We start from the raw sequence: 15,022 nt of genomic DNA, 5'->3' as shown, positions 1-15,022 counted from the left end.
CCAGAGTCTGCATTTCCACCTCGAGGGTCTACTTTCAGAGGATGTCTCCTACAAAGAGCGTCCTGTTTTGTGTTTAAGTAACTGGCCCCTAAGAATAGTCTGTTTGGAATGGTTAGTGAGGAGACGCTCATTCATCCTGATGTTTATAAATTGCGGGGCAGTGAGCAGTGTCACCTGTGCTTCCCTTGGACTCCTCTCTGGACCTCCCTGTCCTCACAGAGACCCCAGGGGACCCTCCCTGTCCTCACAGAGACCCCAGGGGACCCTCCCTGTCCTCACAGAGACCCCAGGGGACTCTCCCCGTCCTCACCGAGACCCCAGGGGACCCTCCCCGTCCTCACAGAGACCCCAGGCCTCCTCCCCGTCCTCACAGAGACCCCAGGCGACCCTCCCCGTCCTCACAGAGACCCCAGGGGACCCCGTGCTCACAGAGACCCCAGGGGACCCTCCTCGTTCTCACAGAGACCCCAGGCGACCCTCCCCGTCCTCACAGAGACCCCAGGGTCCTCCCCGTCCTCACAGAGACCCCAGGGATCCTCCCCGTCCTCACAGAGACCCCAGGGATCCTCCCCGTCGTCACAGAGACCCCCATGGTGCCCTCTTATCCACGCAGAGCCCCTCCCACCAGGGAACCTCTCCATCCACAGCAAGGCAGGGTCCCCTTGATTGCATTTCAGTCCAAGTCTGAGTTTAGGCCAGTGGAGTTTGTTTCTATTTCTGCTTCTTTGTAAACAGAAGCTCCTCTCCTGGGTTTCATTCTGGGGCTCCTGTCGATAGCTCAGTTCATATAAACCCTGAGACGTGGGGATGGGGGGTCAGGAGTGTCACCGCAGGGTCACCCACACTGTGTCCTTGGGCTGCACCGTTGTCAGCAGAGGGGCGGTGAGGGTAGGTGGGATTCTGATGCAGCTGAATTCTCCACGTGCTTTGGCTCCTCCACGCCGTGGAAGGTACATGGGGACGTCCTCAGCAGGGCTTCTTCGTGACACATGGCCCCTGCCTCTGACCTGGAAGACAGGGACGATGTCTCCCTGTCCCTGAGCCTGGGCTGGCCTGGTCTTGGCGAGCTGGAGGCTTTCCCGAGCCCGGCATGCTCTCGGCCCTGCTCACCAGCTGAGTGTCGTCTTGTGTGTCTGAGCAGGACGTGGTCCAGGCAGGCAGTGCCCTCCTGGCCCCGGATACCCAGGCCGCGTGGGAGCAGATCCAGCGGAGCGAGGCGGGTGCCGTGCAGCTGCTGAAGCGCTTCGAGGCCTACTTTGGCAACGTGGCGCGGAATGTGCGCAGGACCTACCTGAGACCCTTCGTCATCGTCACTTCCAACATGAGTAAGGGCCGCCAGCTGCTGGGGTGTGCGCTGTGCTCCGGAGGGGGTGGGGGGCCTGCTAGGCTGTCGTCTTTAGGAAAGGGTCACCCACTGTTTCCTTCTCTACAGAAAGGGGGACAGGACCCTCCTTGTCCCGTTTGTGTGAACCTGGGAGATGCACACGCCCGGAGAATCCGGGGGCAGCTCAGGGGAAACACTGCAGGCTGAGCCCTGGGGCTCCACAGGCCTTCCGGAACTTGGGTGTGAGGCTGTTTAGGGAAGTGGGCGAGGGGTCCGGCTGCAGACCCAGCGCTCTGGGCTCACTCGGGCAGGGGCAGGGGAACATAGATCCCGGGAAGGATGAGGCGCAGGCGGTACGGGAACATCTGCCCTTCCCGAGTTGGGGGCTGAAGGCCCACAGAGCAGATACCTTGTGAGCCAAGTCACCCCCAGCTCCCAGGATGTGCTATTCTGAGGTCCAAGGGTTTACATGGTCGGGTTCCTTCATGGGGAGCAAGGCCCCCCCCCCATCCACCCAGACAGAGCTCGCAAAAACCCTGGGGGATGGCACCCTCCCTACTGGCGGAGGGTCTTTGTCTCCTCTTGCAAATGCTTATTAGGCACCCAAGTGGGGGCACTCGGGCAGCACCAGGGATTGCTTTACGCATATCCATCACAGGAAGTCATCACCTGACTGAGCCTTACCCCGGAAGTGGCCTCACATGTGCCTAGAAGATGTTCAGGCACTCTGACACCCTGGGGACTTCTGAACCACTGATTTGGCCTGCCCTGTGCTGTGGTGGGGGTGGGCTCAGGACCCCGCCAGCACTGAGGGCATGGAAGAAGGGTGAACGTCCTGGGCATTCTTGGGTCTGCCCTGGAGGAGGGTCAGGAGCGGGCCTCCAGGCGGGATGAGACTTGGACACAGGGTGGGAGCCCAGCCCTTGCTCATGTGGGTGGCTTGAGGTCCCCCTTCATAGTGGGGGGAGGTGTTGAACCAGACAGCTCAGTGAAATGACTTTGGGAATTGCCCTGGGGCTCCTGGGGGTAACTGTTGGTGTCTTAGTCACCAGGCCCCTCAGAACAGTGAGGTCAGCCCCGACAGAGGTGCCCCAACAGCCTCAGGCTTGTCAGTGTCCAAGAACAAACAGGAATCCATAGTCTTTGGGTCCTTCTGGCGCCTGCTGGGGTCCTGTCTCTGCCAGACAGGGAGAGAATTACTGTTGCATCCATAGCAGTTTGTCCCTGTAGTCTGTAAGGCACAGTAGCTGCAGGGCTGACACGCGTGGGCCGGGGCCAGAAGGTGACTCTGCTCAGTGCCCCGCCTCCGCACCTCACTCCTCCCGAGACCCCAGGCAGATGGTCCCCAATGCCCTGTGATTTGTCACTTCACATGTAGCCCTCATGGTGTGTGACTCTTGGTGGGCCTGAAGAACATGGAAAAGTACAAGTGGATTCTCTGGAAAGATCATTGGTCAGGGCAGCGGCTCCACGGTCTGGAAACGGTGACTGTGGAGGGAGCTGTCGGTGGGAGGGGTTGGGGATGGATGATGAGGGTGGCCTGTCCCCACAGTTCTTGCCGTGGATGTCTTTGACACATTCAACTTCACGGGAGCCAGGGTGCCACGCTTCGAGGACATTCGTGACGAGTTCCCGAAGGAGTTGGAGTCCTCCGTGTTCTTCTCAGCGGACTTCTTCAGGCCACCCGACAGGAAAGGTAGAGCCCTGTAGATGCCACAGCTGCCCTTGAGGGTCCCCCATTCAGGAGGTGGGGGGCTCCTCCGAAGGTCCTGCTACAAGAAGCAAAACAGGTCTCATTAGTAGAGCATGTTGTGTGGGTGCGTCACAAGCCTACCCTGAAGTCGGAGAGCCAGCCGTAGGGCAATGGCTGGCGTCAGACCCAAGTGGCCGTGGGGGGTCATGTCTTACAGATGCTTGGCTAATTCATAATGGGGTACACGAGAGAGTGCTTAGGTTGTGTGTGAGCTAGTCTACCCTGGCGTGCAGGGAAAAGCTGTCTGTAAGATTTTAGAATCCACCCAAAACACAAGCCCCTCCAAACACAAGCCGATTCTTCAGTCCTGGGTTAGGGTTATACTACCAAAGAGTAATGTTAATTAAACATTTGGAATTTTTTTTAAGTATTTTTCACCGAGGCACTCCAGATAAGTCTCAAAATACAGGGGCTTGTAACATTTTGTAAGGAAAAATTTAAAATCTGAAATGTTTTTAGTAAATTAGTTTTGCCAGTTCTGTGGTATTATTATTAAAGTGCTAACTTTTCTTATTCAATTTTTTTAAATGCTTACTTGTTTTTGAGAGAGAGAGAGAGCGAGCGAGCATGAGTGGGAGGAGGGGCAGAGAGAGAGGGAGACACAGCATCTGAAGCAGCTCCAGGCTCTGAGCTGTCAGCACAAAGCCCGATGTGGGACTCGAACCCACGAACCGTGAGATGATGACCTGAGCCAAAGTCGGACGCTCCACTGCCGAGCCACCCAGGTCCTTTGATGTAGGGTCCACCTTGACACTGACCCCATCTTTTAAATAATTTGGGACCCATTTGGGTCTCCAGCTCTCATCAGTGTCCTCAGAAGTGATGTACATGTGCACCTACAAACATGGCTTCCTTGACCTAAAGAGCAGGCTCTTTTTCTGACATTGTCAGTGGTTCTGCTTCTGAACTGACCCCCGGGTCATCCTGTCACTGGGATGGAGTCCTGTGGCATCAGGAAAGGACACGCAAGAGCCTAATTGGCTTTCAAAGATCCCATGAGAGAAACTTCTGGTACCTGCTGCCCTTGGGACAGCTGCTGGCTGACGTTCAGGGCCCCTCTGCCCCATACGTGGTGTTTTATTCAACTTGTCGGTTAGCTACACCATCACCACCACGTAGTAAATCCCGACAGTTGTTTTGTTGATGGGAAGACCCGGCCTCCGGGCTCCTGTGACCTCCCTCGCCCTCCAGGTTCTGAGAGCACCTGACTCACCACGTGGCAGGGAAGCAGAGGAAAAGTATCCTAAGCTCGTAGCCAAAAATGATGGTGAGATGCGGTTGGAGAGCTTACAGGAAGTGGAGGGGGTGCCCAGCGCCCAGACCCCTTGGCGCCCCACTGTCTGCTTTTGTCCCTCCTGGAGGACCCGCTTGTCCTTCTCACCTAGGGTTTGGCTCCAAGGCCTGGCCTCTGCCAGCCTTTCACCCGCCGCCTCAGGCATTGCCCGGCTGGCCCAGACCCTGACCTTCCCACCTTGGCCCCAATCTTTCTTTGCCCAGACTGTCCCCTAGACAGGCTTTCGTCCCAGCTGTGGACACTGGGCCCCTTCTGTCCCCGTGCCATGGCATACCCTTGGCCCAGATGCCTTGCCCGAGGGGAGCCTCTGGGACCCACCTGCCAGCTGATGGGTTAGTCAGAGACGCAGTGAGCCAGTCCAGACCTGACGCTTTGGAGCCAGCCCGTCACGGAGGCCCCAGCGAACAGTGGGAAGGGCCGGGGCGCTCCCTAGAGGCCACCATGACCCGGGACGCTGTCCAGAGCACCCACTGCGGCCTCTAGCGTGATGCAATACTCCATGGAGGTGGCTGCCCTCCTGGAGGAGGACAACGGAGCCCTGGCGAGCCTCTGCCGGCAGCCAGACTGTCTCCTACTTCTAGAAGCAACTGGATGAGGCGGCAGGCAGGACCAGAGGGAGCTGAGTCTGCATCTTTCCTTGGTCCCCACTGTGTGGGATCATCGGGAATGAAGACCTTGTAAATGTTCTTGCCGTGTGAAGCATCCATCCAGGTCAAGTCTGAGCCCAGCAGTGGAGGCCCAGGCAGGGTCAGCTGGCCCGGTGAGGAGGCCCGGCTACAGCTTCCTGCACTGACCTTCCAGAAAGCCACTAAGCACAGACCTTGGAAAACAGTGACCCTGGAGATAGAGCCTCCTGTCCCACCCGCCCCCATAGCCAGTGCCGCTGAACAGCCCCAGTGGGGCTGAGCAGGGCTGGGAGGTTGAAGGTATGTGTGCCCCCCTCGGTGGGGCAGACACCAGTGGTCAGATGGTGGTGTGCGGGGATCAGTTAGCTGTTCTGGGCTGGGGCCTTTCAGTGTGCAACATCTCCCTCCATGGATGGGGGGCAGGGATGAGACCCGCCCCCACCGCCCCTCACGGTCCTTCCACAGGCTTGTCTCCCGGGGCCCTGCCCCTCCCAGGGCCCCTCCCCTTAGGGCTCAGCCCTTCTCCTCCCTGGAGCCTGTGCTCAGCAACACGTGCTCAGTGCTGGATGGTCTGGATGTCTGTGGGGGTGACTGCACCAAGTGCTGCCAGGGGCATTTTGTCAGCCATTGAGAATGGTGGCGAGTGTGGTCAGGTTCACAGAGCATCACAGGGGAGTGTCCCTTTGCTGGTGGGACGGGCAGGGCCAATAGTGCGTCCTGTGGCCCCGTGTGGACACTGGGACTGGGGAAGGTTTGGACCAGGGTCTCCAGCACCCGTGGTTCACGCTCCAGTCAGCGGCAAGACCGTTTAAGCATCTACGCCCCACAGTACGTGTACTAACGTACTGACGCGGTCTCTGCCTGGCCTCTTATATCCCTGGAGCACATATGACTTACAACACGCCTGTGAGTCACATGGGATAAAAGCGTGGGACACAGGCCCACATGAACGGCACCCTGTCCCTCCCGCATGCTCCCCGGGCAGCCCTAGCAGAGACCCCTGTCCCCAGGGGATAGGATGAGCCGGTCAGCCTGTGACAGGCGTTGCCTCTTTTTGAGCTGTGAAATATACATAAAGCATCCCATCCTAAGCACCTGTGGGTGCAGAGTTCAGCTACAATCTGCAGCCACCATCACCATCAGCCCTGGAACTTGCATCTTGTGGAAACTGTCCCCACGAGACACTCAGCCGCCGCCCTGCCCCCCAGTAGCCCCTCTCATACTTTCTGTGCATTTCCCGATGCCCACAGAAGGGGAATCGCACAGTACTGGGCTCCTCCCACCAAGCATCGTGTGTTCTGGGCTCATGCATGTGGTGGCAGGTGGCCATACTTTCCACCGTAAGGCTGAACCCTGTCCCGCCATGGGTATTCCCTGCGCTGGCTCTTCAGGCCACATGCCCGGAAGTGGGGTTTCAGGGTCATGTGGGGCTTTAATGTGATTAATCTTTTGAGGAGCCACCTGCTGTTCCTCCAGAACATCTAGTTTCAGGCAGCGCTTGCTCACGTAGGATGCGGTTTGGTGGGAACACAGGCATCTGTCCCCCATCCTCATGCTCAGCTTACATTGCAGAGGGCCCCACGGCCAGGCCGGCTGCTCGGAAGGCCGCCCTGCAGACGGCACCCCCGGGGTCTGGCGCTGAGAGGGAGGCCCCGTTCAGGAGGCGGAAGAGGCACCCCGATGAGCCGGGCCGGTTCGCTGTCGCCCTGGTCATCATCTACCGGACCCTGGGGCAGCTCCTGCCTGAGCACTATGACCCTGACCGCCGCAGCCTCCGGTAAGGCCACCCGACTGCATGAGGACGTTACCCCAGGACCCTGGCGTAAGGCTGCAGACCACAGCNCTTCGCCTGTGCTGCTGTCTCTGCCAGGAACACCCCCTCCCCAGCACACACCCCACTCGGGCCTCGATGGATGCCGTTGCCCCCCTGGGCTCCACAGTGTAATTCCTGCTTGGGGGACTGTCCGCCCGCCCCTGTGTGCCCCAGGCCGCCAGCTGCCCTAATTCTTCTGGAAAAACAAATGCCCACAGAGGCTTCATGGCCCCCATCAGAGCTGGGCACCCACTGAGGCTTTGCTTTCCAACTGTCGTGTCATTTTCCACACGTGTCCCTGGCTCTGAGGGTCTTTATACTCCTCCTCCTCCGTGGATAGATGAGATTCCACCATGGGCTGTAATTATTTCCCACTCTGGTCGTTTCCAGGATTTCTGCAGCTATACGTCAGGGGGCAGCGACATCCTCGCGTGCACGTGTTCCTTCTCTTCTAGTTTATTTAAAAAAATTTTTTATTTTTATTTTATTTTTAATTTCTATTTTGTTTTTGGAAGAGCGAGAGCATGAGCAGGGGAGGGGCAGAGAGAAGGAGGGAGACACAGAATCTGAAGCAGACTCCAGGCTCTGAGCTGTCAGCACAGAACCCGACGTGGGGCTCGAACCCACAAACCAAGAGATCATGACCTGAGCCAAAGTTGGCACTCAACCAACTGAGCCACCCAGGCAACCCTAAAAATGTTTTAACGTTTATTTTTTGAGAAAGAGACAGAGTGTAAGCGGGGGAGGGGCAGAGAGAGAGGGAGACCCAGAATCAGAAGCAGGCTCCAGGCTCTGAGCTGTCAGCACAGAGCCCGACACAGGGGGTCAAACCCATGTGAGATCATAACCTGAGCTGAAGTTGGATGCTTAACTGACTAAGCCCCCCAGGAGCCCCTTCATTGCCTTCATTTTTAAATGCCCGACGTCCGCCTTAGACCCAGAGGTGACATGTCCCCCACACATGCTATGGCAGTGACTGAGCTGCTGCCATGGTCCAGGCTCGTCTCCGGAGCAGTGGCCAAGGCCCCGGCTCTGTTCCTTCTGGAAAGACGTCTGCCTGTGTACAGTCCCAGGGGTGCTGGCACAGGGTTTAGACGAGTGTCTCTGAGCGTCTTTCCCTGTGTTCCCGCTCCCCCCCCCACTCCAGGTTGCCTAACCGGCCAGTCATTAACACACCAGTAGTGAGCGCGCTCGTGTACAGTGAGGGGGCCCCGCTGCCCAGCCCCCTGGAGAGGCCCGTCCTGGTGGAGCACATCCTGCTGGAGACCGAGGAGCGCACCAAGCCGGTCTGCGTGTTCTGGAACCACTCCATCACGTGAGGCTGACGCAAGGAGCCGGGAGCGCGTTTGTGTGTGTGTAGGGGGCTCACTGCTGCAGCCCCAGTGCTCTGTCGGCAGAGCATCTCATGGGGCTGCCTTTTGTGGCCTGCTGTTCCCTTTCCAGCCCCTCATGGGGCAGGAGGCTCGTCCTGGGGGTGTCGGAAGAATCACCTACACACAGTCACGCGTACGCACATGCATATCTGTGTATACACGGGCATACGCGGAGTGCACAGACACTCATAGGTGTCCCCCGGGAAGGTCAGCACAGGGATAAGGCCGTGCAGGACTCTGCCATCCAGCAGTTCCCGAGTGCCTGTCCCCCCCGCCCCCCCCCCGATGAGGCAGGGGCCCGTTTTACACGTATACGAGGCAGGAGTCAGGGACAGGGCCCAGGGGCCCTTCCACCGACAGCAGGAAGTCCCAGATGTGGGGGGGGGGGGGGTGGCATCCTTTTAACAGAAGGGTCCCTGGTCTCAGTCTGTCCACCTTTGAGATCAACCCAGCTGCCACTGGGGCTGTTGTTACCCCTCAGAGGCCATACCCGCCCCCATCCCTGTGCTTAAAGTGAGGATGGAATTTTGTGTATTTGGGAATTTGTTTCTTTGCCACACGGACATTCCTTAACATTGGGGTTCACGTGGATCGAGTCGGGTTCCGGCCGCGCCATGCTGGGAGCTGGCCACCAGGGTGAGCGTGCAGATGCTGGGCTACAAGGGGCTCACGCTGGGACACAGGCTCGGCTGTTCCTTTATTTTCCGAATTCTAGTTAATGAGCACCCAGCATCGTGTCTGGAGTATAATAGACACTTGGCTTACAAAAGAGAGAAAGAAGGACCCACTTGTACCTCGAGGGAAGAGTGAAGGCCTATTTGGCATCCATTAGGCAGTCTCTCATGGTCGCTTGATTGAATCCTGGCAATTAGCTCTTGCTCTAATTATGCTCTGTCTGCTCTCTGCGGTCCCTGTCATCCCCAGATCTTAGAGCTCTTGGCAAACATGTGTTAGCCTTCACATCCCATTTCACAGATGAGTAAACTAAGGATCAGAGAGCTTAACTTGATTTTCCCAGAGTCAGGGCAGGGCTCTCTCTGAGGGCGAGACATGCCCGCAGCAGCTTGTCATCTAGGGTTTCCCATCAGTAAAACGGGAGTCATAATCAGCCCCTGCTTCTAGGCACGGCCATAAAACATTGTGCAATCCACAGATGAAAGTGTCAAATGAACGTGAGATATTATTTCGTAAACTACCCGGACTCACAAGAAGACTAAAGTACAAAGCAGCCATTGTACCCACTAATATTTTTGACAAAAGGGGGCATCCGGTGACCTGAGACATCACATTAAAGTTTTACTGAGAGATGACGCATAGACCGTGAACTTCAGAGGATAGAGGCGCTCCCCAGCCGTGAGAGGGAGGGAGAGTGTCCACACGGTCCCGACGGCTGTTGTCTGCCTAGCCGGTGCCTGTGGCTCCTATCTCGGGCTCCCCCGGGGGCAGCTGGGCCTTGGAGATGCCCCCTTGAGGAAGGAGCCACCTCATGCCCGCCTTTTCTCTGCAGCGTCGGGGGGACAGGAGGGTGGTCGGCCAAGGGCTGCGAGCTTCTGTCCCGGAACCGGACCCACGTTGCCTGCCGCTGCAGCCTCACCACCAGCTTCGCCGTGCTCATGGATGTCTCCAGACGCGAGGTGGGCGCGGCCCCATGGGCAGCCCTGCCCCTCTGGCAAGTGTGTCCAGGGATGAATCCCTTCTCAAAGTTAGCCTCCCCCACATCGTGTCCCCTCGATGAGCCCTATCTTCTCTCCCAGGCATTTCCAACAAACCCCAGCCACGACTAAAAACTCCGTTTGGGAGGGTTGGCCAGAGTTGGCCGGGATTTCCGGAACAAAACTCCCGGGAAAGAGTTCTCAAAGAGCCTGGGTTGTAAATTAAAACCCATAGTGAGAGACCCTGAGCCCCAGACTGAAAAGAAAGCCCTGGAATTGATCCTCACTGCAAAGCAGGATTTTCTGTGTTCTGTTTCTACTCTGCTTTATTATTTTTTTTAATTTATTTCTGAGAGAGCGAGAGTGAGTGAGCACATGAGTTGGGGAGAGGCCGAGAGAGGGAGACACAGAATCCAAAGCAGGCTCCAGGCTCTGAGCTGTCAGCACAGAGCCCAACGTGGGGCTGGAAACCATGACCCGGGAGATCATGACCTGAGCTGAAGTCAAGACACTCAACCGACTAAGCCACCCAGGCGCCCCTTTTTCTACCCCAATTTAAATTTTAAGGGAGAAAAGAGCCGACTGGCTGGAACAAAGGGAGTGTCTCCTGTTAGCACCTCGCACACTTGCCCCAGAGACTCAAAGGAGGGGCCTCGGTCAGGAGGCACTGAGGCCAACTGACGTTTGACCTCCTCTCATTTTCCGCAGCCTGGGAATGCGAGCCAGCCTCTGTCAGCCTGCAGGTGAATGGGGTGAATAGGGCAGCGGGCCCCACCAGCGGGCATGGCAGCGACGTCAGCCTGGGTGCAGACATGTGCTGACGCTGGTGTCTCAGAGCCAGAAGGGAGGCCTGGGTGGCCTCACCTGTCACCTGTTTTTCAGACCTGGGATGTGTCCTGGGACGCCAGGCCACTATCCCTCCCAGGCTCTCTGGTGTGCAGGGGACCAAGTTTTTGTCCCATTGTTGGGAGAGTAACAGCCACAGGTTGCTGCTGATGGTGGCCGGGGTGACAAGAGTGAAGGGTGTGCCATCAAGCCTTTCCCTGGCCATGGAGCCCCTGTGAGCAGGTGGCACTTAAGAGCAGGGAGCCTCATGGCCTTTGTCTACGTGAGGGCGGGCTGGGGGGGGACCTTCCTCCCCTAGCCAGGAAGCTAGATGGGGCCAGGAGCACACTCACAGGTGGGGAGAGCCAAAATTCAGGGACAAGAAGTCAAACTAGACTAGGACTCCCTGCTCCCTGCTCCTGAGCCTCAGGTCCAGAGCCCTTTGGGTGCAGCCTCTGGGCCACCCCAGTGCCACACCTGCACAGGCTGCAGAAGGAGAGATTCCTGAGCCCTCGGCACCCGGTCCCCACCCGGTCCCAGCTCCCAGCCCTACCCTGGGTGCCCCAGCTCGCAAATCTGTTTGAGTCATGAGTTCAGAACAATACTTTCTGGAAGTTACCAGAGAGTCGAAGCTGGTTGTTTCCCAAGGTCCAAAACTCGGCCAGGGCACCGGGCCCAGGACAAGTGTCCTGGAGACAGTTCCAGTCGGTGCAGCTGGAGCTCATCTGTCTTCCGTGTCAAGTGAGAGTCTGTTTGGAAGGAGTCCCTCTCAGCTCAGACTTTGGGGCAGGCAGTCTCAGCATCTCCTGAGCGTAGGATTCACGTGTGAGGTGTCTGTGTTCATTGTGTTTGTGGGGGTTTTTTATTTAAAAAAAAATTTTTTTTAATGTTTTATTTCCGAGAGAGAGAGAGAGACAGCATGAGCAGGGGAAGGTCAGAGAGAGAGAGGGAGACACAGGATGTGAAGCAGGCTACAGGCTCTGAGCTGTCAGCACAGAGTCCGACGCGGGGCTTGAACCCACGAACTGTGAGATGATGACCTGAGCCAAAGTCGGACGCCTAACCGACTGAGCCACCCAGGCGCCCCGATGTGTTTTTTTATTATGTCAAAATACACATAACACAGGTGCACGGCCTCAGCCACGTTTAAGTGGGCGGTCCATTCGCCGTGCTGTGCCCCGCCCCCCATCCCTCTCTGGGACTCATTTTTTACCCTCTGCCCCCAACAATTCATCTGGCTTTTGTTCTCAGTTCCTCACCAGCCTGAGAACTGTTTCAGGGTCGTGTTGGCTCCTGTCCGTGATAATCACTGCGTCACTGTTCTGTATCGTACAAAACCCGCGTCTGAGCAAGACCCTTACATCCCTCTGCCTTGCCCCCCTGCCCACAGCACGGAGAGGTCCTGCCCCTGAAGATCGTCACCTACACTGCCGTGTCCTTGTCCCTGGCCGCCCTGCTGGTGGCCTTCGTCCTCCTGACACTGGTGCGGACGCTGCGCTCCAACCTGCACGGCATCCACAAGAACCTTATTGTGGCACTGTTCTTCTCCCAGCTGGTCTTCGTGATTGGGATCACCCAGACCGGAAACCCGGTGAGGCCCCCATGCTTCCTCTCCTTGAGGGTCCCCCCTTCTCCAAGGCTGGGGCCTGTAACTTACGAAGGAGTGGGTGGAAGTGACCGGAGCGTAGATGCTGAGTGGGCTGGCCCGGAGGGACAGTGGGAGGTTAGCTGTGGGGCCCAGGGCTGCTGGGCCTTCTGTGGGATGCGAGAGATCTCAGCCCCTGGTGTGTCAGCGGGGTGCAGGGAGGGACAGGCTGCTGGTTGCAGCAAGGTCCCCAGGGGGTGGGGTGGGGAACAGCCGATGTGACAGGTAGGAGAGAGAAGCGCTAGGAATTTGGAGGTTTATGGCTTAGGCAGCACCTGACTGGAGGCAAAGCAATTTTCCATTTTTATGAAGGGTACTTGCAGAACACGAGGGTCACAGCACACCTGCAGTGGGCACGGGGTGGGGGGGAGGTGCAGGCCGTGTGCCGAGGCTCTGCACACACACTCGGGCCACCAGATCCCCCTGGGGCCCCGGGAGGTGGTAGCATCCCGTCTCACAGGTGAGGACCCTCGAGATTGAGGGACTGTTCAAGGCACACTGCTCGCTCGGTGCATGTTCCCTTATGTGTCCATCACCAAGTGGCGACCCTGATAGCCCTGGGGAGATGCAAGGCCAGCTGAGCAGAGCCGTGGGCCCTTCCAGCATGGTCACCGGGTGCTGGTGGCACGGCGGTCGCATCTTCATTCCTCATGCTGCACGGACTTAGTGATTGTCGCTCAGTCAAACCCACTAGAGACCCAGATCCCAGAGGCCCTCAGCCCCTGCCCGTGGAGCCCACCTTCCTGACATGGACACAGACGGTGGCTCACGAGTATCCCATGCCAAAACAGTGTCATGGTGGCACGTGGGGGGGGGGGCTGTGCCCGGTTCAGGAAGGGCTGACCGTGCAGTTGGGGGGGGGTCCAGGATAAGTGGGGACCAGTCGGGTACCACCCAGAGCCTGAGGGGCCACGCCAGCATTGTGCTGTGGAGTGACCGGAGCTGCATGGCAGGAAGACGACCAAGGGCAGTCGCAGCCAGGGTGGGGTTGTTTGTCCTTGGTATGCAGGTTGAAGGCGAGGCCTGGCACTGAAGCCAGGGCAGCAGGCACAGGGCAGAGGGTGGGAGCCATGGCCAAGTGTGCACGGAGACCAGAGGGAAGGTGCCTTAGGTCTCTGGAAGGGGGATGAGTAGGTGAGGACGCCACCGAGTGAGAGAGACACTCAGGATGGCTGGCCACTCCTGTGCGGTCTGGGGAGAACGCGGAGAGGTGTGTGGGGAGGCGTCCCTGCACGTGACCAGCCCTAGGAGAGGAAGTGGAATAAAAAAACATGGAATGTTCCAGCCGGCCAGTCAGGGCCACGTGCAGGCCTGAGCCCCTCCTCCTCATTTGTTTCAACCGATTGGACCCCCTCAGGTGGCCCGACATCCTCAGGAGGAAGAGGGTAGGTCGAGGCAGTGTGTCACACGCAGCCTTGAAGGCCTTGGGTTTCACAGTGGTGACTCATGTAGCAGCAGGCCCGGCAGAGGAGGGACCCGCTGAGACCAGGCTGCCCACCAGGGTGACCCCTGGACTAGCGAGGGGCCGGGAGGAGCGCCCTCCTCCGGGGGGGTGCCGGGAGGGGATTCCGCACATTTGGCCAGGCAGGTGCACCTCTGCCCCAGCGCAGCAGACAGGCGACTCTCGTCAAAACCCTTTAAGTGTGCCCTGGAGTGGTCTCAGCCGAGGGGAATATGGAGTCGGTAGCGAGCCATTGCTTGCAGCTAAATAGCATGTGTGCGATGCAGAGAGGCTGCCCGCTGGTGTTGGGCACGGACTCCCCTCTGCCGGGAAGGAACTTTCCAGCTAGCCGCGCACCAGTGAGCACGGAGAGCGGGAGTGCCGGCCGCACATAACGTAGGTGCTTGGCTCGGCGCCTGGGTTTTATGGTTTTCTGTAAACTCACAGCCCCATCTCTGGGCAAGGTTTTTCATCTCCCGGATCACTGGCAGGCTGAAATGATTTATTATGCTTTAGCATTTTGTCTGTGTTCCATTGCTGCGAAAGGTAGTACATTTACTGTAAAAGTGTATACGTGTACAGCCCCGTTAAATTTTAAAATGTATTTCTCACACTTTTTATCCAAAGGTGGTTTTGTGAGTTTACTTATCACGTTATTTAAGGCAACACACCAGCAAAACTCATGGTTCTCCCTTTTCTGAGCCAGCTGTGCTCTGCATACGGGGGCCGTTGGGGCTGTGTGGTGTGGGGTTCCCTCTGCCCCGGGCTCACCCTTGGCATCCTGACGGCCCTGCCCATCACTAAGGGCAGACTCACCCTGTCTCCTGACTCTTGAGTCAGAGGCAAAGGGCAGGATGTCTGCTCATAACCCAAGATGCCGTTTTTCCTTCTTTGTACGGTGTTTGACACATGTCACTGCTAAAATCATTTCTTCCCACGTCTGTGGGGTTCAGGAGGACCTGGCCTGTAAGGTTGACATGGCAGCAGGTGTCACGCATGCTCCCAGCCAGCGTGTGTTCTGGTGAGCGCCCCACAAACAGCTGGCACCTGAGCGGAGCAGCCTCTAGTGTGGGTTAGGGTGGTGGCTGGGTCTCCTGCTCCTGTGTCTATTGGGTGGGGTGGGGGGACCCCTTGGTAGGACACTGAGACCCTGGGAGCTAGTGCTGACTTGGCGGCAGCCATGATTGGACAGAATGTCTCATGAATGGGGTGGACTGTGGCCTGGGGGGAGGGGTAGCCCTGGTGGTGGAGCCTGGCTGTGGGTGGGACTGAGGGA

At 57.9% G+C, this 15,022-nt stretch overlaps 1 protein-coding gene across 1 annotated transcript in view; it reads left to right on the top strand.

Moving 5' to 3' along the window:
- CELSR1 (cadherin EGF LAG seven-pass G-type receptor 1) overlaps positions 1-15,022 on the top strand; it is a 134,367-nt gene that overhangs the window by 111,042 nt on the left and 8,303 nt on the right. The window contains exons 22-27 of the mRNA XM_077757901.1: positions 1,142-1,325; positions 2,877-3,020; positions 6,570-6,774; positions 7,958-8,125; positions 9,691-9,817; positions 12,051-12,251. Coding sequence (XP_077614027.1) covers positions 1,142-1,325; positions 2,877-3,020; positions 6,570-6,774; positions 7,958-8,125; positions 9,691-9,817; positions 12,051-12,251 — 1,029 coding nt within the window. The remainder of the gene's footprint in view (positions 1-1,141; positions 1,326-2,876; positions 3,021-6,569; positions 6,775-7,957; positions 8,126-9,690; positions 9,818-12,050; positions 12,252-15,022) is intronic.

Source organism: Crocuta crocuta, unplaced genomic scaffold, assembly GCF_008692635.1.
Source record: "Crocuta crocuta isolate KB4526 unplaced genomic scaffold, BGI_CrCroc_1.0 scaffold143, whole genome shotgun sequence".
Lineage (NCBI taxonomy): Eukaryota > Metazoa > Chordata > Mammalia > Carnivora > Hyaenidae > Crocuta > Crocuta crocuta.
This window is presented reverse-complemented; position numbering and strand designations above follow the sequence as displayed.